The following is a 26728-nucleotide window of genomic DNA, read 5'->3' as shown; positions in this document are numbered from 1 at the left end:
ACAATACAGAGAAACCTTGTCTCAAAAACCAAAAAGAAAAAAAAAATGGAAGCTGAAAGTTACATAAAGTATAAATCATTAAATTCTAAACTTAAATTGGCATGCAGTGATATTCCTCTGGGTTTTTTTTTCTTCAAATACTTTAGCTCTATGAATGGGCGGGGCTGAGTGAAGCATTCTAGAACCTGTGAGCATGAGCGAATGGAAGTGAAACCTAACGGTCAAAACGGAAGGAAATGGCCGCTGCCGTTTGGGCTCTTCTTTTCTGTTAGCAATTACTCATTTCAAAGACTAAGGTATCAAGAACCATGAGCTACAGCCATCCTCTTCCTAATATGAAGGGAATGACTTCGCTTTAGGTAGACAACCTGGCAAACTGCACTTCATCCCGAACCCTAAAGTGTTTATTTGAAGATTAAGGGCCTGTTGGTGATGTATACATCGCCCCAAATCACTTAACCAAAGAGTGTTACTGCTTTGCCTTCATCCATTTCCTCAACAAACGTGACGCTAAGGATGCCATGGATGCCTTAAATGGGATTTTACTGGATGGCTGCAAACTACAGGTGCAAATGTTGCACAATGATGACCCACGGTATACTCAACCTGACTGTGCCCAGGGAGCGCAACACCAATACGAGGAAGACAACCATGAATCCCAGAGCTACAGTGAAAGAGACTGTACTCCCACTACCAGGATCCAATCGACATCTCACAGCAGATCTTCTCCAGACGACTCACAATCTGGAACTCATTCTCATTATTTGAACAGGAGACTGTCATCAACCAAACGATCCAAGTCCAAGTCACCAATGTCCAGTCAGCAGCTGCCAGACAAGTCCCGTTCAAGGTCTAGAAATCTTCTCCGAGCAAAAGGGAAGAAATCTAAATCTAGATCCTCACATAAGCACCCATCAAAGTTTCCAGAAGGAGGAGGTAGGCCCAACTAGTTTAACAATTTCTCAGCAGATAGCCTGAGTACTGGGATTGGTGAGGGTAAAGGGAGAAGAGGCTTACTGAGTTGAGAGAGTTTTTGGCTTTTGGCTTTCAATAGAAATTGAAATAAATAATATATTGTCTAGGATTGTATTGTAAACTTTTGACAAGTATTGAAGTTAATTTTATATTGCATTTTATTGCTATTTGAATGTTATAATCTCCTGTTAATTATAGGAATTTTAAATTTGTCATTTATTTAGATATTTGAAGTAAAATTTTAGTATCTTTAGAATGCTAACTTTTTAAATATAAAGGTAATAGAATATTAGCCACCTAAGACACTGTGTGCCTTTTATTTCTTATCTAATACTTGGTAATTATTCATGATTATTATAGTTTCCATCCTTTCAAGTTAAAAGTCCATGACAATTGCAAATGAACATTTGGTACATACAATTAGATTTAGAAATATAGTTACTAATCACCATTCTAATGTTTATATGTTTTATGTTTGTATCAAGCACAACTGTATAACAGCTGAGAAATTATATTTAACTATGAAGGTGTCATTTACAGTACAGATTACTTGACTACTTTATGTGTTCTACTTACTCCTACATAAGGATGATATAGTTGTATGGAAACAAATGTCTGTCCAACTGATTAGTGGCATGACAACTCCACATCCAGTCACCCTGGCATTGCATTGATATAGCAGTATATGCAAAAAATAATCAAGAAAATGATATATAAATGTTTCTTTTCTTTTGCTTCGAAAGTGGTATATCTATTCACCTTTATTATGACCTTACAAAAATGATTAAGAAAATTAATGATGTACAAGTCATATATTATATGCTACAGAGCTTATTTAATCATATATTCCCTAAAACCAGAGCCAAATCTGACCCTAACCCTGTGCAGAAAACTAGCCAATCCCTGAGCAGGAGATTAAAATATGACTAATCCCCACCGTGGAAGCCCTATATAAACCCTGTGTCTGTTCAGCTTGTGGCTGTTCACTCTACACTGCTGTCCTCTGCCACTGTGGCAGAGGGCAGCCACTCTCCTGGATTCCTCCCTCCCAATAAACCCCTTCAATGAGCTTTTGGTGAACACCTTTTGCAACAGAGCAGAGACGACCCCGGACAGACCAGAGCTTTCAGGGCTGTAACACTTTTGAGGGGGAAACCTTCCCCTGGCAGAGCAGAGTTATTACACTCAGCTCTCTACTCTCCCAGGAGCAGAGCTGAACTGTAGCAACTTTGCCCTGGAAACCTTCTCCTGCTGGATCAAAACTGTTATACTGGGCAAACATCCCCAGCTGGAAGACCCTCTCCTGCTGGAGCAGAGTGGGTACACTGGGGAAGCCTTTGCTTGAGGCAGGACTGTAAGCTGTTACTCTTACTTAAGCCTGTGTTTGTCCTGGGCTCCAGAGCTCCAGGATACCTTTCCTTCTGAGCTGTGTAACACTTATTATTTTGTAACACCCAAGTGCCAGAATACTGTCCCATCACATCTGTTGAAATGCCTATAATAGCTTTCTGAGTTTCAAAGTTGCTGATGTTTTTAAAACCATAATTTTTAAAATGCATATACATTCTAGTCTTATATAACATTGGGGTTATCCATCATAATTACTGTCTTGCAATGAGGTAATAAGAAACATAATTAGAATGCTTCAGAAAATTCAAGATATACATATTTTAATATATAAGCATGATTTTTGTTATTTCAAAACAGATTTTCTCTGTATAGCTTTGGAGTCTGTCCTGGCACTTTGCTCTATAGATCAGGCTCATCTGGAACTCACAGAGACCAGCCTGCCTCTGCCTCCTGAGTACAGGGATTATAGGTGTGTGCCACCAGCACCTGGCAATATTTGAATTTAATCAGTTACAGTAAGTGTCATATCTTGCATGATCCTGTAGATTCCTTTCCTGGGATTGACATAAGCCACTCCCAGGGTTGTGCCAGGTTCGAAGAGCCCCAGAGACTAACCAAAGGAGCCCACAACTCTGATGCAAAAGCAAAGGTTTCCTGTTATTGTTCAAGCTGTTCATCTTGGATCTCACTCCATGATGGGGGAAAGAGATGCCAACCAGCCAAAATGAGAAGCTTTTAAAGGGTGCAAACAATAAGGTTGTAGGCCACAAATTTCAGAGTTTTCAATGTTACTTAAGGTCATTCAAAGTACAGAGTAAGGTAGTAACTATATATTTTAAGCAAGACACATTTGAGTAAGATAAGACAGGACACCGGGTTGTAGAGTTCCAGGATGACAGGGTCTGTCAGTTATCTCCTGGGGCAAGGGATCTTTACCATCTTAAAACCTTAGGACCAGGAATTAGCATACATAGGAATTTTGACCCCAGAGGTCGAGGGTCACCTCCCTTTCTTTGAGAGTGGGGCTGAGGCACCAGCCATGACATTTACAGTCATTAGAAGTTCCCTTTTCAGGGCCTAAGATTTTAAACTTTTATTAATTTTAATTTTTGCTCCTTCATTTCCCCCCTTTCTTTTTTTTTTAATTTTATTTTCCAGTTTAAATTTAGATAATAAACAAAGTTGCTTCACAAGTCAGTTCCAGGTCCCTCTCCCTTTCCCTCCCCTCCTCCCGTGCCCTCCTCCCAACCCCCCCCATTATCCCCTCATTCCCCCAGGGAGGGTGAGGCCCTCCATGGTGGTGTCTATAGTCTGTCATTTCATATAGGGCAGGGCCTAGACCCTTCCCCAAGAGTTCAGGGTGAGAGTGCACCTCACATTGTTCTATGGGAGTCCAAAGTCCGTGTGCATACTTGGGATGGGTACTGATCTGCTGCCCAAGGCTCAATAGATTCCCTAGGCCTCCTCACTGACACCCAGATTCAGGGGGTCTTGATCAGTCCCATGCTGGATTCCCAGACTGATGCCTGGGATTCAAGAGTTAACCTTTGTCTGGTCAGCTGTTTCTGGGGGTTAAACCAGCCAGGTCTTAATCTCTTTGATCATCAGTCCTCCCTCTCTGTTCCTGGCTTTCTTGAGTTCAGCTCAGTACTTAACCAAGGGAGTCTGCCTCTTCTTTGTTCAGCCACTAAATGAAGTTTCTTATAGAAAAAATAAAATCTAAATTGACATTGAAAATTAAAATCTCAGGGGAAGTTTGAGGTACAGGCTAATAAATTTGTATCTGTTATCATCTTGTCTCCAAGTATGGAGGTTCCTTTTGACTTAGCATCTCAACAAGGAAAAAGGGGTGACATATTCTTTCCTGTGCTACTTCCTGCTGATTTTGGGGTATTGTCAGGGGACGTGAGAAGGCTGAAATGCTAGTCAAAAGCAAAAAAGTAAAAAATGGGATTCAGAAGTATCTATTTCACTGACTCTGTTGAAGATTCAGGAAGTGCTCAAATCAGCTAGGGTGGTTCACATCCACGGCAAGTCCAGGGCTAGCAATCTTCAGGAGCAGGCTGTAGTCAGCAACTGATGCTTGTCTGCCAGAAGCAAAAATCTGTTGAGACTTGTTTAAACTGGGAACAGAAGTTAAAACTTATATACTTAGTGGGAACTCTTAGATCCATAATTTTAGTGATCAAGAAGGAGAGGAGTCCCAAGACCAGGGAGAAAATCCCATCCTCAGGAACACATAGGTGTGATAACAAAAGCTTTACTTATATGGAGTCCCTTTGACCTGTGAGAGGTGGATCCAAGCTTTATGAATGTTGATCCTCTGAAGCCTATATCGGCTTTATTATGTAAAAGAACATAAAAGTTTTAGACTTATTATCATTATCAATCTGTACTGATGTCCACATTGTAGAAAAAGCAGATATTGCGTATCTGTAAAACAGCAGGAATATAATTATACCTTTTATTCCCATTAAAAACTTCAGATTTCAGTTAGAAGATTGGACCTATTTTACTGTCCAGAGAGATCTAGGTGTAGATTGGAAAAGGAAGCCTTAGACTTGATGAGAAACATTTTATATTTATACTTAGATGACAACCAAAATAAATCTTAAAATTTTGAGCTTGTGAATGAAGATTTGGTAGCTTCTGCTCTACTACCTTATCAGAACTTTATTAAATAGTAAGCTCTGAACATTTATATTTTAAATTATTTTATGCCCTTAAGACTTAGATGTGTTTATATCCTCAGATCTTTATTTAGGAGCTGTATCAAGACGGTCTGATACTGCCAAGGTGACAAAGTTTTAGCTAGTCCAACCATTAATACTGACATCGATCTAAGAAGGATAAATTCTATGTAACTTTTGAATCTATTAAAAAATGATAGGATCAAGTCCATATACAGTTAGCCATACCAAAGTTTCCATAGCATTGGGGGCAGAAGTAAATCTTCACTAAGTCAATAAGGTGAGAGTTTTTTTCTCTCTGTGGCAGAAGGACATGGAAAAGACTGACTTTATTTTGTCTAAGCAAAGGTGGAACAATCACTTTTCCAGTGGCCTGCAGCCTGTCCAGAGTCTTAGCCACGTCTTGCCTGGCAGCACACGTCACATTTGAGCATCTTGCCCACTTGTCTGCTTCATCACAATCTGTGGTGCCCCATAAACTTCTTTATAGAGACCTTGGGTTACTGTCAGCATCTAGAATTCTCTGTCTGATATATTAAGCTTTGCAGTCAACATTTTAAATGCCATATTCTGCAGATTTCTGTGGTATTAGAAGTCTTCCTAGGTAAATCTGACAACTTTGTTTCCAGTTACTTGTTTTAAGCTTAACCTTTGAAAACATATACAGGGAACTTAATAAGGATTATTCCCGTTATTAATCATTAGTACTTAGCTTGACTATAACCAACAAACTTGTTTATTTAAAAAGATGGCTAGTAACTTATATTTATTAACATCTTACAATAGGTTAGCAGCTTTTATAAAACTAGGACTTTACACTGCCAGGTTTACCATTAAAAATTTAATATTTTGATCCTTTAAACATATTTCCCATGTTGTGGTACTCCCTATTACAAAATTTTTCTGTTGTTACTAATGCAAACATCTGGCATGCAGGTGGTCCTAGGCTACCCTTGTAGAAAGGTTTTTTTTTTAATCCCCAAAGGATTGAGACCCATGGGCTTATACGCTATTTTAAGTCCTTTGTTTAACTTAGGTCATTGTCTTACTGTACCATAAAAAATAAATATCTTAACTTCTGGTTAGCATATGGAGCTTATGGCTGTGATCTTAAATTTTAGCTAGCTCTTCGATTTAAGTACAAACATTAACAATATAACATAAGCACAAATATCTTATAAATGTAAACTTTTTAAAAACTGGTTTTAAAAACAATAAAAATTCTTTAACATCTTTTTGCAATATCAAAGAAAAAGCAACCTTTTTTTGGTTTTTCAAGACAGGGTTTCTCGTTATTGCTTTGGAGGCTGTCCTGGAACTCTCTCTTTAGGCCAGGCTGGCCTCGAATTCACAGAGATCTGCCTGCCTCTGCCTCCCGAGTACTGGGATTAAAGGCATGTGTCACCAATGCCCAGCCATAAAGAAACCTTAATGTCTTTAAAACCATTATTACCTGCGTGGTTGTTAAATTTATATCATCAATTCCAGTGTTATTTGTTTTAACCAGTTTTAACTTTCGATAGATTTAACTAGAAAGCAGTTTTAATGCCATATACATCAAAATGACATCTAAATATATGATAATCCGAATTTAATGACCAGAGCTCTGAGAGAGGAGCTCAGGTGCCAGTCATGGCATTCTCAGTCATTTGAAGTTATCTTTTCAGAGACTATGTTTTTAAACTTTTATTAATTTTAATTTTTTGTTCTTTGCCACTTCATTCCTAAAATATTTTGAACTGCCGTTCATGTCTCAGATGGCTGATTTGTGAGACAATTATTTCTAGTTTGATGTTAGAGCTTGAAAGCCCTATCTGATTGTGTCTCTTTTGTGCTTTGTATTTGCTGGCACTAGTTCTAGTGTCTATTACTCTTGTTCTTTACTTCATGGTTACCATTGCAAAGCTCCTGGGTTGGAGATGAGATTACGTTCAATTCTTTAATGTTTTAAAAATTGAAATATGCGGGACATTGGTGGTGCATTCCTTTAATCCCAGCACTCAGGAGGCAGAGAGGCACGTAGATCTCAGTGAGTTTGTGGCCAACCAGGCCTACAGAGCAAGTGCCAGGATAGGCTCCAAAGCTACACATAGAAACCCTACCTCAAAAAATGAAATGCATGTGTTATATTGTGTACTCTGTTCATAGTTTTCCCTCTTTCAACTCCTCCTAGATTCTCCTCACTTTCCCAATCACCCTTCTTCTCACTTTCTCATTAGAAAGCAAATAGGCAACAAAGTAAGAACCGAAAAAAGATAGAAAAGGGAAATCAAACACCCTAAGAGAACACACAAGAAACATATTGTTATAGAAACACTTTTATTTACAGAAAAAATCCATAAAAACATGAAATCAGAGCCCATAATATGTAATATAAAAAACATGTTCAAATATAACATTATGAGACAAAGAACCTCTAAAAATATCATTAAGGTGGTTTGTCTTTGCCCTTTACTGCTAGGCCTGGGGCCTGACCTTTTGAGTGGTTTGTATAACCAATGAGACTCAATGGAAAAAAAAAACCAATTTCCCCTTTAGAAGTGCTTGTAAATTGGAGATAGCTCCTGTGTTAAAGATAGGGGCTTCTGAGCCGGGCATTGGTGGCTCACGCCTTTAATCCCAGCACTCAGGAGGCAGAGGCAGGCGGATCTCTATGAGTTCGAGGCCAGGCTGGACCGGCAGCCTCCAAAACAGAGAAACCCTGTCTCGTAAAACCAAAAAAAAAAACAAAAAACAAAAAAAAAGATAGGGGCTTCTGTCTTCTTCCGCTCAGCTTTCAAACTTCAACTGGCTTAGCCATATAGGTCCTATGAATGCTGCCACAGTATGTGAGTTCATATGTGGAACAATCCTGTTGAATCTAGGAGACCTTATTTTCTAAGAGTTTTGAACCCAAATTACTCCTGAAATATTTCCACCTAATCTTCTAAAGAGTTTGCTGAGCCCTGAGGGGGATGTCTTTGATGAAGATATCCTATTTTACACTATGTGTTACAAGTTTTTCTTCTGCACATTGTCTAGGTTTGGATTGTCTTAATTAGTGTTCTATTCCTGTGAAATACCACCATGACCATTGCAACACTTATGAAAGAAAGCATTTAATCAGGACTTGCTCATAGTTTCAGAAGCTTAGTCTATTATTATCACGGCATGGAAAATGGGAGCACCACAGGCTGACATGTTGCTGGAGTAGTTGAGAGTTCTATTTCCGCATCTTCAGAAACAGCAAGCAAGACCCACTGGCCCTAGCTTGGGTTTATGGAACTTCAAAGCCCTCCCCAGTGACATACTTTCTCTAACAAGGAAATACTTAAACCCACAAAGCCACACCTCCTAACCATTCTAAGGAGTGCCACTCCGTGATGAATAATACAAGAATTTCAAATATATGAACTTATGGAGGTGGTTCTTATTCAGACCACCCACATGGTTCTTTGTATTAATTTCAAATAGTGCAAGAGGAAACTTCTCTGATGATGAGTGAGCAGGACACTGATCTATGAATATAGTAGAATGTCATTAGGAATCATTGTATTGCTATGTTCCTTTAGTAGAACACATAGAATTTAGTTTTCTCCTAGGTCAGTGACCTATATAGTCTCAGGTTCTTAGCCATCTGTGCAATATTGTACATGGGTGACATCTCATGGACTGTAACTTAAATCGAACCAGAAAGTGGTTCGTCATTCTTACAAATGTTATGCCACTATTGCACCAGTATATCTTGGGAACAGATCATCATTGTAGAACTGTAGATAAAAACATTGTGGTTTGGACACTGTTTACCTTTCTCCTTAAGTACAATACAGAGTACCTTCTAGTAAATAAATACTAGTCAACAGGGTTGAAGGCCCTATGTAGGTACCAGCTGAAATTCTCCACATTCAATGAATTATTTAGGTATTATCTTCAGCAATAAGTCCTTGCTCTCAGTTTGCAGAGAACAACTAATAGCCTCAGGAATGGGAGTTTCTGTGGTGTTCCCTTGGCAAAACTTATTTACATGCAATGCATTCCTAGTTTTGGAGGGTTCACTTGGTGCTGTCTAGTGAAGCTTGGTTTCCCCCATTATGTGGCGATTGAATTTAGATCCATTTCTTAAATGTGTATAATTTAAGGAGCATCTACCATAGTAGGTTTCCTTATGATATCTCAATTTGACCTTGGGTTCAGATGTCCCTCTCCATGCTTCTAACTTTAAACCCTATTCACCATCCTGATCCATTTAATTGTCCCTGGCCAGTTTCCATACCTCTGGTATGAAATCTACTTGTTCACAGTGTATAATATTTTTGTATATTCTTGGGTTGTGTTTAAAAATTTATTGGGAATTTTTCGTATCTATGTTCATAAGAGAAATTGTTCTATATTTTTTCATTTCTCAGTCTTTGTGTGGTATAGATTTCAGAATAGCTGTGACCTCAAATAAAGAATTATTTAATGCCCCTTAAGTTTATATTTTACAGAATAATTTAAGAGAATTGGCAATAATTCTTTGATGGTCTGCTAAAATTCTGTGCTTAGTCCACCTTTCCCTTTGCTTTTTGTTTGTTTGTTTTGGAGATTGTTAATTATTCTCTCTATTTCATTATGTGTTGTTGGTCCATTTTAATTTCTTTTTTGTTTGTTTTTTTTTACATTTTTTATTTTAATTTTAAATAGCTTGTTTTACATGTCACTCCAAGTTCCCCCTCCCTCCCCTCCCCCTCCATTCCCCCCATCCTCCCATTCTATTGCCATTTCCTTCCACATAGAGGATATCTAGAGTCTATCATTTCATTCAGGGTAGGGTCCAGGCACTTCCCTAAGAGTCCAGGCAGAGAGAGCAACCCTCTTTGGGTTATGGGCACACGATGTCTGTTAGTATTCGAGGGATAAACACTGATCCACTGCTCAGGACCCCATAGGTAGCCCAGGCCTCCTCATACAGCTGATCCGAACAGGGGAGAGCTCTTGGACCCCAGACCGACAGCTGGGAGGCCAGCATGGGACCGATCCAGACCCCCTGAATGTGAGAGTCAATGAGGTCTATTTTAATTTCTTATCCTATCTTTATTTAACTTTTGTAGGTGGTATATATCAAACATATTATCCATTTCTTTTAGGTTTTCCAATTCAATGGGGCATAAATTTTTAAAAACTATCATTGTTCTCTAGATATCCTTGGTGTATGTTTTATATTCCCCACTTTGTCTCTAATTATGTTAGTTGGTTATTCTCTCTGGGTCTTTTAGTTAATTTGACTAAGGGTTATAAATCTTAATGATTCTATCCAAGAAGCAAATTGTCATTTTATTGATTGTGTATCATATTGTTTGTTTCTATTTTATTGATTTCAGCCCTGAATTTGAATAGTTGTTGCTGTCTACTATTTGGGGTGTTATTTTTCCTTTTCATTTATAGCATTCAGGTCTGTCACTACACTGCTAATATGAAATTTCTCTGTTTTTAATATACAGGGAATTAATTGCTATAAATTTGACTCTAGAAAAGCCTTTGCTATGCTCTATAAGTTTTGGTATTTTGTGTTTTTATTTCCAATCAACTCTCAAAATATTTTAATTTATTTCCTAATTCATGTCTTGATTCAATTTTTACAATCAGTAGTGGGTTTCTCAATCTTATTGAGTTTATAAACTTGTTTTTGTTTCCATTCTTTTTGATATCCAGCTTTAATCTCTGCTCAGATAGCATACAGGGTATTATTTAAATTTTCTTGTAACACTTGAACTTTGATGTTTGCTCAAGTCTGTGGCCAATTTTGGAGAAATATCATCTTCTGAATAGAAATATGTTGTTTTTGAGTGAAGTTTTCTATAATAGTCTTTTAAGTCCATTTGATTTATGGTGTCATTTAGCTTCCTCATTTCTATGTTTAGGTTTGTCTGTATTTCTTGTCTGTTACTGATAGTGGGGAATTACAGTCACCCAATATCACTGTGTGGGGAGCTAATATAACATTTTACCTGTAGTGGTACTTCTTTCATGAAGTTATGTTTTCTTCGTTTTGGTATATAAGTGTTTGGACTTGTTTATCTCGTGGTAGATTTTTTTTTGTCTTGATTAGTATGTAGTGTCCTCTATATCTTCTAATTAGTTTTCATTTGAAATCTTTTATTTTTAAACATTAAAATGTCCATAACTACTTGCTTCTTGAGTTCATTTGCTTGAAATATATTTTTCCATCCTGAGATGACAACTATTTTTGAAAAAAAGTATGTTTCTTGGATACAGCAGAAGGATGAACCCTGTTTTATAATTCAATATGTTAATACTGTCTTTTTATTGAGTAATTACTGGTTTGAAAGTTAACATGAGAAGTGTGTATTGATTTCTTTTATTTTCTTGCTATTTTGTGAGGTTCCTCCCATTTTTTCATTTGCTAATTAGAGATTATATGTTCCTCGTGGGTTAAGTGTGACTAACCTCTTTAGCCTGAAGTTTTTTCTTCTGATGCCATCTTTAAAGCTGAATTTGTAGACAGATACTGCTTAAATTTAGTATTATATGGAATGCTTTTCATTCTACATCTATTCTGATTGATAGTTATGCTTCATAGAGTAGTCTAGCCTGTCATATTCAGATTCTCTGCATTTCAAAATCTGCCAGGCCATTCTGGCTTTTGGAGTCTCCATTGAAATGTCAAATTAATTCTCATAGGTCTGTCCTTATATGTTATTTAGTCATTTTACTTTTCAGGATTTAATCTCTCTTTGTTATGTATGGTTATTTTTTTATTATGTGGCAAATGGAGTTTCCTTTCTGGTCTAGTCCACTTGGTGTTCTGTGTGCTTCCTGTACTTTGATAGTCATTTCCGTCTTAAGGTAAATGAAATATTCTTCTATGACTTTGAGAATATTTTATGTAACTTTGACCTGGATTTCTTCCTCTTTATTCCAACTCTTCATAGATTTGATCTTTTCATAGGACCCCAGATATCCTGGAGGTTATGTGCCTATATTTTCTGCAGAGTTAACATGTTCTTTAACTTAGGTATCTGTTTCCTCTACATTGTTATCAATAACTGAGATTATTTCTGTCATGTCTCTGTAGGTGGGGATTATTTCAGGGAATATTGTTTTACTTCCTAAGTTTTTCATTTCTAGTTTTATCGTAGTTTGGGTATTTTTAGTGATTATGTTTCTTTGTTAAATTCTACTGTCATGTCATGAACTGATTTCATGATTCCATTCCACCATATTTTCATGGACTTCATAAAGTTGCCTGGAAGAGGATGCTTCGGCTGGTCAGTTGGTGGCAGAGAAGAATACATTTGAGCTAGGAGAAAAGGGTGAAAGAGGCTTCTGGAAAGAATTGTGGGTATCCTCACCTCAGTTTTGATGTGGGGCCACAGGGAATAATAGGAAGAGGAGATACAGTATGAAGGTGGCTTACAGAAGAGACAAGAATGAAAGGACTGGGGAGACCCTCTGTCTGAATCAGAAATTGGAGTATCTAATGACTGAAGAGGAAGTGGGAGGAGGAATACTTATAAACAGCTTGCTACTGGGCTAAGCATGAGAATGAAGAGATCTTAGCAGAGGTCATGAAGGATAATGTCATTCGCTAACCGAAGTCACTGCCAAGTGTTATCCCTGGAGGTTCAGCATAGCAAGTGTTTCTAGGCTTACAAGAAGGAATAGAGGTTGACTAGAAAGTGATTCTTAATGGGTCCACAAGATGAATGAATGCTGAGACCACTGCAGGCAGAGTTCCCAGGTAATGAAGGCAGGAAGTGGTTTGACAAAGGCTGGAGATGAGACTGAAAGAACTGTAGCTGTGGGCAGGAGAGTCATTGTGGACTCCTCGTTCTGAGATAGAGACCTTAGAATTGATGTTTAATTACACTTTATTTCACGCTCAAGCCAATGTTTGCTAGCAATTGAAAATGGCTATTTAGATGTGGCTTTTTCTATAACCCTCTCTTTGATCATGACGATTGATTCAGGTACACTAAGCCAAATAGACTAAAATTTTGCCACTGGTTTGTTTCCTGCATGGTAATGAATGGTACTATCTTATGTATGTTAAGTATATGTTGAGCATAAAAAACAATTCCCTTTTGTGAAAAAGTACTTGAAATATACTTATTTGTATATTAATTGTGTAGAAAATAATATTTCTGACATCCAGTCCCCAGTTTAGGCCAGTTTTCAAAGTGAGTGAAGGACTTTCAAATATATTCCTCCTCTCCACCATTATTTTACATAACCAACACGTACTCATGCATTAAAACCAACTTCTACATTTAGAAACTCACATTTGTATTTAAGAACTCAGATTTATTTTAATAAGCTTGTGAAAGATTTTTCGACTTCAATTAAACATTCCACACTACCCATTTGTCTTTTCTCATAAAGAGTACAAACAGCATACATTCTTTTATTATGTGACATTTTCCTCATATAGAATCTAAATTAGGAATGCAGACTACTAGAGCAATATATAATATATCTAGTATCAAGAATAGTAACCGCCAGTTTATACAATATGAACTTATTAAGTAAATTATATAATACAGTGTTTCTAAAATTCTGAACCACGATATCACCATTACAGAAAAACTTACATGATGAATTTTAAAACAAGCAAGTAATGCTGGTAATACTAATAAGTTCAAAATTTCATTGAAGTATAATGACATTTCATATGAGGATTGTTTTTTAAAAGTATCCTTGTTACACAAGAACAAATGAAACGAGATCAGTAAAGTCATTACTAAAATGTAATTACAAACTTACCCATTTCCCTTTCCTCCCTCCAACCCTTATTCCTTCTCAAATTTATGACCTCTTTTGTAGTGCAAACAATGAAAACCCAGACACAGATGCTGTTTTTTTGACAAAGTATTATTATGTTGACCAAGAACATCTGAAAGTACCTATCCCAGTTTTAAGAATCCAGTAAAAAATTACCAATCCTGGCTCATCTGTTTTAAATGTGTCTCTGACATTTTATAATTCTACTTCAGTATTTATTATATTTATGAAAAATAATACGAAAATGAAGTTTTATACCTTTGTGAAAATCACTGGGCTAGGGGGACTAACATAGAATTATTTAATTTATTAACTTACTTGTTATTTATATAATGTGTTGTGTTGAGTAATGAAAACATAGCATGCTTTCTATGCTTAGAGACACAACATACTCTATCACTACGGTACTTCATACCCCAAGTCCCAGATGGCATATTTGAAACAATTTGAAATTCTTTTCACACAGTTTAGGGCATTTGATAGCATAATATTTAGCCATTAAGATATTATTTTAAAAATTGGAAGGGAGAACACAGTTGAAGAGAGTTAGTTCTAACCCAAGTGAGTTTCCAAATATTATGATAAATTTGAGATACAGATATGACAGGAGGCATTCATAAGAAGAGAAGAAAACATCCCATACACCTGAAAATGGGGATTCTTTATTTAGCTATGATTCCCTTAGAAGGGCATTTGAAGCATGTGTTTTATATAATTTACTACTGGCATTAAAGCCCTGTAATTTAGCTTACAAATAACTGGAACACAGCACAACTGACAAAAGGCCCCTAAAAGCAAATGCTTACGGTTGAAATGTGCAGTGCTTGGCATATAAAAGTAAATTGGAAATACCTGCAACAGGTGAAATGAAACTTAATATGCATTTGACCCCTGCTCTATAATAATGCTAAAGATAATGAGCACCTAGGCATCTCCTCTTGATTGATGCCATGTAACAGGTTGGTGAGTAAAACTCACCTTAGGCAGGGAGTCATAGAGGTGAAAGATTTTGAAGGAGGAGAAGGACCTGCTTCTGAGGCAGAATGAACAGTGTCGAATTCTGCTATTAATCGTGACATTGAGTGTCATAAAGATAAAAAAACTCTTTGATTTTCACAATGGGGAAATAGTCATTGTTCCAAACATAAAAGAGATCTGAAACTCATTCCTTCCCTAATTGAATGTTAAGGTTGGTATTTTTTCTCACTCTAATTTATAATACATGTTCAGACAGATTCTGTTGGGAAAAGTGATAGGCAACTTATTAATTCATTGTTGTTATTTATGATATACATTACAACTGCCGTGAGATGGAATGCTTATGTGATATTAATTTGTATTACCATGACATAAAAAGTTTCTGGACAATTTTTCACACATTTATACAATTTCGCTTACTATTTTGAGGTATTGCCATTGATTTCATTTGCCCATTTGATTTTGTGATGATCTTTTATTTGATTTCTTGAGGAATTGTAGATATTAAGTCCTCCCAATATTTACTTTTAAACATTGTGTAGGCTATATCTCCCCCCTACTTTTTTCTTTGCTGGGCAGCTTTATAATTTCAAGTATTTATTTTTCTCATGTCTTGATATTATTCCCTGTTTTAATGAGGTCCTTGCCAAAATCCTTTGACTGCCAATATCCTGGAATACTGTTAACACTGAGTTTCAAACATTCAGTTCTTTCATTAGTCTTAGTTTAAGACCTTTGAACTATCTACATGTTTTCTCCAGAAGAGTGGCCAGTGCTTTCTTTGCTACAGTGTGTGTGTGTGTGTGTGTGTGTGTGTGTGTGTGTGTGTGTGTGTCTTTCTTTGTCAAAGGCATATGGTTATTTCTATAAAGGCTTATTTTAGAGTCTTCATTCTCTCCTATTCAGTCACATTGTTTTGTTTTTTGGTTTTATTTACGGTGAGGTTATTTAAGAGTTTGGGTTTTTCTTTCTTGGAGACAAGTGTAATATTATTGGTACTATGGTTCTGTCTTCTGTGGTATAGTTTGGAATCAAGTATTATAGTATCTGCAGCATTGTCTTTTCTGCTAAACATCATTTGGGCTACTCAGGATATTTTAATAGTTCATATGAATTTTAGGATCATGCTTTCTGATTCTACAAAGAATTTCGTTTGCATTGATGAAAGTTACATTGAATTGTTATACTACTTGGGCACTTATCCAGTTTTTATAATTTTGAGTTTTGCAATCCACGGTCATTGGCAAATCTTTCCAATTTCTAGATTGAACATTGATTTTTTCATTAGTGTTGTAAAAATGTCACTACAGTGGCCTTTTATATCCCTGCCCAACTTTATTCCTGTATTCTTTTAGTTTCTGAGACAATTGTAAGTGGAATTGTTTGCCGTGATTTGGTATAAGCATGCTCATTGTCAATACACAGAATGTTCCTTTGTGGAAAATACCAAATCTCAGAGTTTTCTGATAAAATATTTTGGCTGTTTTAAATATAACATAAAATATAGGAAGAATTCTAGCATTTCACAAAACTATGTTGAGAACATGGATACTATTGTCTCATTCCTGATTTTATACGAATTAATTCTAGATTTCTTCCAATTTAGTATTTGTTGAAAGTTTGTCATTTGTTGTGATAATTATATGGAAATATGTGCCTTCTATACATAGATTTTTAAAAGCGTTCATCAGGAAAGGATATTGAACATTATATCTGTTGTGGTGATCACATCATTACTGTCATACTCTGTTTATGTGCTGCAATACATTTCTTGAATTAAAGAGATTAGATTGTGGCATATAGATTTAAATTATTTTTCATTAAATTGGCAAATATTTTCTCATTTGTGTATATATTCATCGGGGAATATGTTCTATAGGTTTTCTTTGATGTATATTTGCCTGGTTTTAGTATAGTGACATGAGTAGGGTATAAATTGAATTTAATAACACACCTTCCACTCATATTTCACAGAATATATTAAGTAGCATTAATGTTAATTTTTCCTTAAAGGCCTAGTAGAATTCAGGATGCATCCATTTAATCAAGGTATGGTCTTCTTAATAGTAGTCTTTCTTACTGCTTCAATCTTGTTGCAATAGATATTCTCAGGACACTTATACCTTCCTTGATCCAATTACAATACTAATTGTCCTCAAATTTATCTATTTTTTAGTTTTATAGTCTCAAATATAGATTACAAAGCATTCCTTTATGGCCTCCTCAATTTCACTAGTATCTGTTGTAAGGTCCTTTGTTTCATCTCTAATGTCATGGATTTGTGTCCTCCATTTCTTTATTAGTTTGTTAAGGGTGTATTAATTTGTTTGCCTTTTCAAAGCATAGGCTCTATTAATTCTTTGTATTCTTTTAGTTGCAAATATGTTAATTTCTACCCTTATCTTTATTTTGTCTCTCAACCAATTATACCGACTCTGATTTTGTCTTGTTCTTGTTTTTTTCTGTGACCTTAATATTTGTCATTGGGTTATTTATTTGCTATCCCTGATATTTTTAATATAAACATTTGTTACTATAAACTTCTTCCTAAGAATTTCATTTCCTTTTAATAAAATGTTTGGGTAATATGTGATTTTGTTTTCATAACTTTAGTATGCCATACAGAAGATTTTGTCTGTAAATTTCTATTTTGGGTTCTATATGGATGTTTAGGTTGTGAATTTCCAGGATTTTGTAAATTTTTGTCATAATTGCATTAAATAAATTTTCAATGTTTTCAGTTCTCTTCTAAGGTCTTCGAATTTTGCTATGAATGAACCCTTGATAATTTCTCACCACCACTCTTAACACAGACCAAACTGTCTGCAATTTGCTTCATTGTCATCCTTTCTCTTACTTTGCAAAAGAATGTGGACAAACATCATAATATTCACGGGATTATCCACAAAAATAATTATCTGACCCAAAACACAAAGGTTTCAGTTTTGAAAATTAAAGTGGTCTAAAAACATAGTACTACATTTTCTTTATGGAGAGTGTTACTAAGAAAAGGCCTAAAACATTGTTCTTAAACACAGACTCATATGCATCCAAAGAAGATTCTACTGAAATATTTGGATTGATTTTCATGCCTTTACTTGAGTTTAAATGTCATGATTAGTCATTGAGACTCATAAGCAATTCATCTAAATTCTTTTAGCTTCAAGAGTTGTTCAAATTATTTCAAACCTCCACAAATTATTTAATTTTGCCAGTATCTAAAAAATTCATAACTTAAAATAATCTGCATATTTAAGACCATAACATGGAAGGAATGTTATCTATTGATGAAAATGACAATAATGTATTTTAGCTAATCCTTAGCAGTGGATATTAACTGTAATATACTTATTTGGTCATATGAATCAATATATTGTAAGCTGTAAGAATTTACTGGAATACCTATCACAATGGTATATAATTTTATGAAAATGGTAAAATGCTAATAATTTCTGATTCCCTTTAAATTTATACCTGAATTCATTGAGTATTTCAAAATTAATTTGAAAACTTTCCTTTGTTAAAATGTAGATTTTACAGATTGAGAAAAAGTTTATAAACATGAACTGTGTATACAATATCTAGAAAATTTGTACTTTGTACCAAATCTGATTATTTGAGGCTTTCTATTTCCTCCTCCCATTTATAGTGGCCCAATGAAAAGACCATTTGTTGTTGTTTTTTAAATACTGGGTAGTTCTGCTAGATAACAACTATTTACTTTCAACAATCCAAAACCAAGAATGACAAAAATTAAAAAATTGAGATAACTAATTTGGGATATCAAGATTGTGATTAAACTATTTCAGACAATTGAGATATCCACAGTGTGACATGTGTTAAGTTTACTGAGGGAAATCAATGCCCATGAAATGAGCATTTGTCATTTATGTGGAATTTTACAAGACATAATTTGGAATCCAACCAGTGACAAATAGAAAATCCACACTCTGAATCTAAATTTTTGAAAACATACATATCACAAGGCCTATAAACAAGCAAGAATTTTAGTTGACCTAGTAGTCAACGGACAAGAAGAAGTAAGACCTCACCATTGTTCGTTGATGGATTAAAATTAAGTGACCTCAAAATTTCCTGATTTAAAGCTTTTATAAATTTTGCTGATGAATGTTGTAAGACCTCTGAAAATCTTACCACAAATGTCAATGAGATATAGGTTGAACTACATGCAATGAGATGCCAAGAATTCAATGAGTTTCAAATTAGCAAACCTTTTTTAGCTGTTATCTTTCTTTTTTCCTGTTTTATTTATTTACATTAGAAACCAGCTTGTTTTATATGTCAATCCCAGTTCCTTCTCCCCTTCCTCCCCTGCCCTTAGCAGCCCCCAATTTCCCTTTTCTGCTCCCCAGGAAGGGTGAGGTCTTCAAACTCTGTCATATCATTTGGGACAGGGCCTATACCCTTCCCGTGTGTCTAGACTGAGAGAGTATCCCTATATATGGAATGGACTCCAGAAGTCCATTTGTACACTAGAGATAAATAGTGTTCCAATGCCAGAGGCCCCATAAATTGCCCATGCCTCCTAACTGACACCCACAATCAAGGGTCTGGTTCCAGCTATCTGTCTGGGGTCCATGAGCTCCCCCTTGTTCAGGTCACCTCTTTCTGTGGGTTTCTGCGGCCTGGTCTTGACCCATTTGCTCATCTCTCCTCCCTCTGTACAACTGGATTCCAGGAGTTCAGCTCAGTGTTTAGCTTGGGTGTCTGATTCTGCTTCCATTAGCTACTGTTTAAAGGCTCTAGGATCAGCAACTTTTAAAAGTTTCTATAAAAAAGAATGTCTTTTCAGAAGAAAATTCTTATACACAACTATTCAATATGAGATTGAGAAATGTCATATTTGTGTGGTAGCCAGTAAATATAGCATGAAGTTTCATTTTAGTATAATTTTGATGTGCAGTTCTTCCCCAATGCATAAAATTATATATTACTTTATATGCTAGTAGCGCTGTATATTTCATCTTCTGAGAATTAATAAGCACAGTATCTTCAAATGAAAACAAAAGTGTTTCATAGTATTAGTCAATAAGTCTCAGTGGAGAACAATATTTTTTCTATAGTAGGCATATACTAACATTTCTTAAATTATTATTACTTGACACATTTGAGGATGGGATTACAGTAATAAATATCCCAGGCCTAAATTAATACTCCAGTGACAAAACTCTAGGAGTTTACCAAATACCATTTGACATACAAGACAACTTTCAAACAAAGCTACCTGACCCCAAAATCAATAGTAACAAAGTTTGAGTAAAATACTTTGGACCTTCTACTTGCTATTATATGCATGCAATGAAAAGTCTACTAGCTGTCAGGTTCAAAGGGAATCCCAATTATTCAAAATACTATGGCAATCACAAAATGACAGTCTTGTGATGATTGACTACAAAGGGACTACTAAAATGATTGCTGAAGAAGAGATAAAAGCCTCCAGTTGGCATTCTTCAGGAAACAGAAAAATGTGTTTCTATCAAGAGAAAGCAGCACTTCCCTTGGCATATACATATGGTTATATATTGAAGCCAAAAATTAACTTGAATGGTCCTCTGTTTCCTGGTAACATATACCTGTTATGAATACCAAAGCCCCTACAGTAGCCTTCTGGCATTTGTCACCTAAACTATTACTCTTCCACTATGTTAGTTCCCAGGCTATTCCAGGTAGCCAGCCCTCTTCCTCCCTAATAACTTCTAACTTGCAGGACTATCCCATCATTTTTCTATTTTCTTTGCTCCAAAGAGTTAGCCCTAGTGTTCACCACTTCACATTTCTAATGACATTGATTGTTCTCTCTTTCATATCTGTCTTCTCCCCAACTGTATAGTGATCACTTCATTGGTTTCTTCACTGTGCACTCACTTATACCATTCTACTGTAAAACATTGTTTTATTTTAATGAGATAGTATATGTAGTACAATGGATTACTGTCAGGGACCTCCAGCCTTCAGTCAGCTAGGCTGTATCACATACTCATAGAAAAGACATGACACTAAGACCACCCTGTCACCACTTCTGACATAAAGCAAATTCCAAGTAACAAGCCTGTGGTATACCTGTCAGTTAAATATTAGCTTAATTGGAAAACTACAAGGTCCTCGGGAGATAGGCCTGAGCAGTAGTAAATTGTAATAGATAGAATCAGACCCTGCTGTCAGGTTACCAAGCAACATAGGAGGTTGTTGCTTGGTTGATTAGGTAGCCAGGCCCTGTAGATTAGGTAGCCAGGCAATACAACCGACCACCTCTTCCACTGACCTCATGCCCTTGCAGCTACAAGTACACTTTCCCCCCTTCCCCTTCTCCCTTCTCCTATATAAATCCCTTTGGGATGAAATAAAGTTGTCCCCTTGATCAGAATCCTGTCCATTCTTGTATCCCCTGTCTTCCATCTTTCTCCTAGGTGTCCACCATACCCATGATCAATGTCCTGCGTGTCGGGACAGATTACCATGCCCAGCTCATTTGATCTGATCTAACATTTCAGGCCAACTCAAAATCCTGGTAGCAATATGAGTTGTTCATGTTATTTTAAAATCATTTTTTCATTTGCAAGTTTCAGTAGAATTATACTTCAAACAATCCCATGCATTTTCGAAGGTACATTACTCAAGACCCTAGAAAAAATCATAAATCAATTAACATCAGATAACATTGATATAATACTAAAACACAAGTATTGGATTTTAACTGCAGTATATTTGCTTGATCATTTCAGTATCTTTACTAAGGACTTAAAAAATTGACTTTTGATAACTCCTAGGGAAGTTATTTAAAAAGACATTTTCTGCTTTTCTCTAAGTTGTTCCTAAATTTATCTAAGAAAATGTTAATCTTTCCAACAATAATTTGAATTATGTTTTTCTTACTTTTTTCTACTTCATTCTTTTCTTGATTTTTTTATTTTAGAATCACTCTAATTTGCATATCCATCCTCCCATTCCCTCGACCTCCCATTCTCATGCTTCCCAGTGATCCCCCAACCAACCCCTCACCCACTCCCCAGGGATAGTGAGGCACTCCATGGAGGATCATCAAAGTTCATCATATTATTTGGGGGAGAGCCTAGGACCTCCTTCCCGTAGATGGGCTACAATAGTATCCCTCCTCGGGAATGGGCTCCCAGTTCCAATTGTGACCTAGAAACAAACACTGACTCCACTATTAGGGGTTCTATAAACTGCCTTAGCCTCCTAGATGGCACCCATCTTCAGAGGGTGTGGTTCGGTCCAATGCTGGTTCTCTGGCTTTACCCTAGGATCTCTGTGCACTCACTAGGTCAGGTCAACTGTTTCTGTTGGTTTCTCCAACATGTCTTGATACATTTGCTCATCTGTCCTCCTTCTCTGCAACTGGATTCCAGGAGTATGGTTCAATGTTTAGCTGTGGGTGCCTGTTTCTGCTTCAATCAGCTACTGGGTCAAGACTCTAAGAATGGTAACAAAGGTAGTCATCAATCTCATAGATTGTGTCATTGCCAAATGTACTGATTCTGAAAATATTAAATGTTCATGAAATATCTAACTTTCAGGCTCATCTACATGTGCTTTATTTTTACTGGAAATGGATTCCTTTCTCATCAATACATCCTATCCAATTTCCCCTCCCTTGATTCTACCTAGATCTACCTCTCCTCCTCTATCCTCCAGATTCACTCTGCTCCTTAAGAAAGGAGCATTCCTCCAAGAGACAACAGCCAAGCACAACAAAGGAAAACACTGTAAAATAATTCAAAAACCCTCCTATCATAGCTTGACAAGGAATCCCAATAGGAGTATAAGAGGCACAGGAACAGGCATAAAAATCAGAGATGCACTTGTTTCCACTGTTAGAATTCTAAGAAAGTTACCAAGGTAACAGGCATAAAGTACATGCAGAAGACCTGGCTCATGTGGTTTATAAAACAAAGATTTTGAGAAATGTTTCATGATATGTCTCATTTTTAATCTCTTCCTACTTCTTCCCATTTTGTTATATCAGATAAAGAAGACCCTTTGCATGATATGCTTCCTCATGATACTGATAGTTTCCAGTCAACTACTTTTGTACAACATCAAGTTATAGCAGAAGAAGAACAAAGAGAATGCCATTCTTGGGATGAAACATCTCTGAACAACTCACAAGTTTATAACTCCATGGAAGGAGAGAGTGTTAATGATAATTATGAGAGTCCAGCTCTAACACAGGACCATTTATATTTTGCCAGACTTCTAGGAGAAGAAATTATGGGAAACAACCAGAGGCAAGTAGAAAATGCTGGATCTAATTCTATGTTTAAAAGACCACATATATCAAAAGGAAATCCAAATGACACATTGATGGAAGTTACATCTACCAGAATTCAGACAAGAAGAAGACACAGAACTCCAGATAATTGGAGAGAAAAACCATGGATGAAAAGTAAGTTGTATAAACTGGAAACATGATTGCTCCATTGTATGGAAAGGTTTCACTTATATGAGAGACAGAGCAACCAGAGGTTTAGAGAAGTGCAAAACATTGCCAGCATAATGAACATGGACAGGGATATCTGTGAGAGATGGGAAAGTAGTGAAAGATAGAAAATAGAGAAAGGAAAGTGAGAATAGCTGGAACAGGTGAGCAGAAGAGTGACAATAGGCAGATTACAATTAGGATCTTTTGCTGGGGGAGAGAATGGACAGAATTCTAATGTGGAGGTTAACTCAGACCTTGATATACTGACTTAAGAGTGATATGAACCTTATTCTTAAGGCAAAGGAAATCATTGCTTTTGGTAGCCAGGGAACTGTCTTCAGAAATTCTTTATGTATATAGGCTTTTGCCAACCTGGCTGAAATCCCCCTACAGTTCAGGCTGGGTTCATTTATAGAATTTTGGACTACAGAGTAAAATGTTACTTTTTTTCTCCACCGAAGCATGACTATTGAGTTGAATGTATTACAGGAAATTGTTAATTTGTGACATAGAGTGTTCATTAATTTTTGCCAGACATTTTCAATGGAATTTGATACATATCCATATAATTTTGATAATACTCTGTTTTGTTTAATAATAGTTATCATTTTGCATATATGTTAGTACTTATTGTGCCCTTTTGAAGACTCAGATGTACATCTTCAACAATGTAAAAACATGTTATAATAATCAAGAAAGTTTTACATATAGATAATTGCATCTTTCTTTGGGAAAACTTTTAATCTTGAGAAATAATAGTGAGCTATTGAAGCTAAGTTTATCTTACTTATCTACTATGGAGCAACCAAGAATGCTTCTGGTTTCAAAAATACAAAGGAAACATCCCCAGTGGAATTATTTTGGCTTATGCTGAAAGCTGCTCTAACCATAGAACTTAATTTCTCTCAAAGTGTAAAATATGGATCATTAGTATCTTGCCAAGGATGATTAAAATAAAAGAATTATCATCATGAAAATTGTATTGTATGAATCCAATGGAAAATACAAAAATCATTCAGGGTATGCTGAAGAATTTATAGTTCCAATGTATTGATTTGGTATTACAGGCAATTTATGTCAACTCACAATCATCAAAATTTAACAAGCATATGGGAAATTACCACAAATATTCCTTCTCGGAACATAACTTCCTCCTTGTTAGTATTTTGTTCAAATGCTAATGAGATATAGCACTGAAAATGTATATCTTGTTGTTCCTAAGGCATAATTAGTCATTAGAAATGAAAAAAATTCTGATTACTGTCTGTCTTAGTTAGGTACTCTGCTGAAACATCATGACCAAAAGTGAACATATCTTTCTGTTCAACGCTTCCATTCCGATATGCTTATCAATTGTTGTAATACACTTCACTTTCCTTTTTTTTCTTCTCTATAATGAAAGTGGAAAACGATAATGATTTCTGCAGTACATTATATAAATTAATTTTATGACAGACTTTGAAGATGCCCAATGGAAGGACTCACCCTCTCCGGGGAGCAAAAAGGGGATAGGATAGGGAGTTATTGGGGGGAATTAGAGGAGAGGAAGGAGAGGAAACTGAGATTGACAAGTAAAACAATCTTGTTTTTAATTTAAATAAAAACAATAAAAAAGAAAATGTAAAAAATAAAACATATATTTGCTCATATATACAAGTGTATATGGCTAGCTACTTTGAGTTGTGGATTGGATGACCTATGAGTGGGTTCTCATCCAGCATCCATCCACTGTATGTAGTTCTTTATTCTAGGGATGGGACCTTATAAGGCTTACCCTATCCCATTTCCATGTGTGATGTTGAGGCCATCATGCATCTTATTTAAGCAACCATATTGAAAATGGTTTCTGGGAGCTATTCACATAAAATACTAAAATCCAAGATTTTCTGGGCGCATTAAAAGTATTTAAAACACCAAATTTATCGCACTATCAATCTCTATAGTTATGTATGCAGGGTTAGCTGTGTTTTTAAAGTCTGTATTATTTCTTTTTTTAAAACTGTGGTCTTCCCCACTCCTTCTGATAGTACATATACCACAGGAACTCTTCTGTACCTTTTGTCTGCAATTTTCCTTGTACTTAGTATACTGTACACATTTTTGAGACTCACTACTCATCTTGAGCTCCAGATCCAAACCTCTTAGTTGTACTGGCTTCATATTAGAAGTAGCCCCAAATGGCAGTGAGCATATAAGAATGAACTATTCATTTTTCTTCTTTACTACTAACAGCCATATTTTTCAGCAATCACTGGCATTACTGGATATCTGCTCACTCATTATTCAGCAGTTGTTCACTGGAAACTGTACCAGTTCTTGACTGGGTGTGTTCTACCATCTGCTTTTTCCCTTTTTATCACTATTTTTGAAGCAATACTTCAAAGCACTATTATATGCTGGCTCTGTATTTTGGAGTTCCTTATTGGTCTTATCTTATTTGTTAGTCACTGGAATGGACAATCATTTTTAGGATGTGCCTAGTGGTATTTTTTAAGAGTCTGGCTAATCTCCTTTTTATATTATTAAAATACAGCTTAAAGTGAACTAAAAGTACACCAATCTTGGACAGCAATACTTTACAGTAATTCAAACCCTCCCACTATATGTAGCAAGTTAAGTGTTAACCTGTATGATACAAACTCAACTGCATGAAACACTATTGTTTGCAAATTTTTCAGGAGAACGAATGGAATATAACCAGAGTCAAAGGAAATATCCACAATCTGAATCAATTTTGGCACAACTGTGTGAATCTAAAGAAGATGAACCTGAAATAGTGAGGGGATACAATAGACTGCAGAAAAGAACAAGCAGGAATCCCGGACTTCCAAAAGTCAACGACTGGAATAGATGTCAGTAACCTTTGAATTATCTGAATTCAGTACATTGGGAATTTCTGTATAATACATTGTCTGAGTATTTGAGTATCTTACAGTAAATGAGGCTGTAGAACATTTTCTCAACATATAAGACCTGAGTTGCAAACTATAGGGCTTTTTTTAGACTTTTCCAACAAGAATGTTATCAAAACACTATAAACAATAAAGGCTGTGTAAGAGTGAGGCTCTTTTATTTTGTTTCTTTTCTCCATTATAAATTGTAAAATGTATTCTCTTTTAATTAGTAATAGCAACAGTGGTTGTAAAATAATGTAAGGTTATAAGAGAGCATCCATCTAATTATAATTTTGATATGCAAGTAAGTCCGTAATGGCAAATGATATTCACCACTTTTCATTTGTCTGTTGGTCCATTGTATTTCTTCTTTTGAGAAGACATAAAAAAGAAAATCTGCATCAACAAAGCAAATTTTTGCATAATCTGTACTACACCCCATGGTCATCTGCTAATATCTGCTAAACAATCTGGGTTGTCATAATGGGTAATATACAGTTAGTATATGTGCTCATGTTAATTCTACACAGTGTGACAAGGCCAAGAATGGTACCAGTCATCTTAAAAACAAAGAATGTCATCCAATGCATGCAGACAACACTCACTACAGTTGGTGCTTC

At 35.9% G+C, this 26728-nt stretch overlaps 1 protein-coding gene across 1 annotated transcript in view; it reads left to right on the top strand.

Annotated features, from left to right (window-relative positions):
- The first annotated feature begins 308 nt into the window (after positions 1–308).
- The window catches only part of LOC101835906, a 28690-nt gene continuing 2270 nt past the window's right edge, over positions 309–26728 (top strand). Inside the window, 3 exon segments of the mRNA XM_040743953.1 lie at positions 309–940; positions 22985–23178; positions 25893–26066. Of these exon segments, the coding sequence (XP_040599887.1) occupies positions 309–940; positions 22985–23178; positions 25893–26066 (1000 nt within the window).

This window comes from Mesocricetus auratus, unplaced genomic scaffold, assembly GCF_017639785.1.
Source record: "Mesocricetus auratus isolate SY011 unplaced genomic scaffold, BCM_Maur_2.0 Super-Scaffold_100003, whole genome shotgun sequence".
Lineage (NCBI taxonomy): Eukaryota > Metazoa > Chordata > Mammalia > Rodentia > Cricetidae > Mesocricetus > Mesocricetus auratus.
Note: the sequence above shows the minus strand (reverse complement) of the source record. Positions and strands in the feature narration are given on the sequence as shown.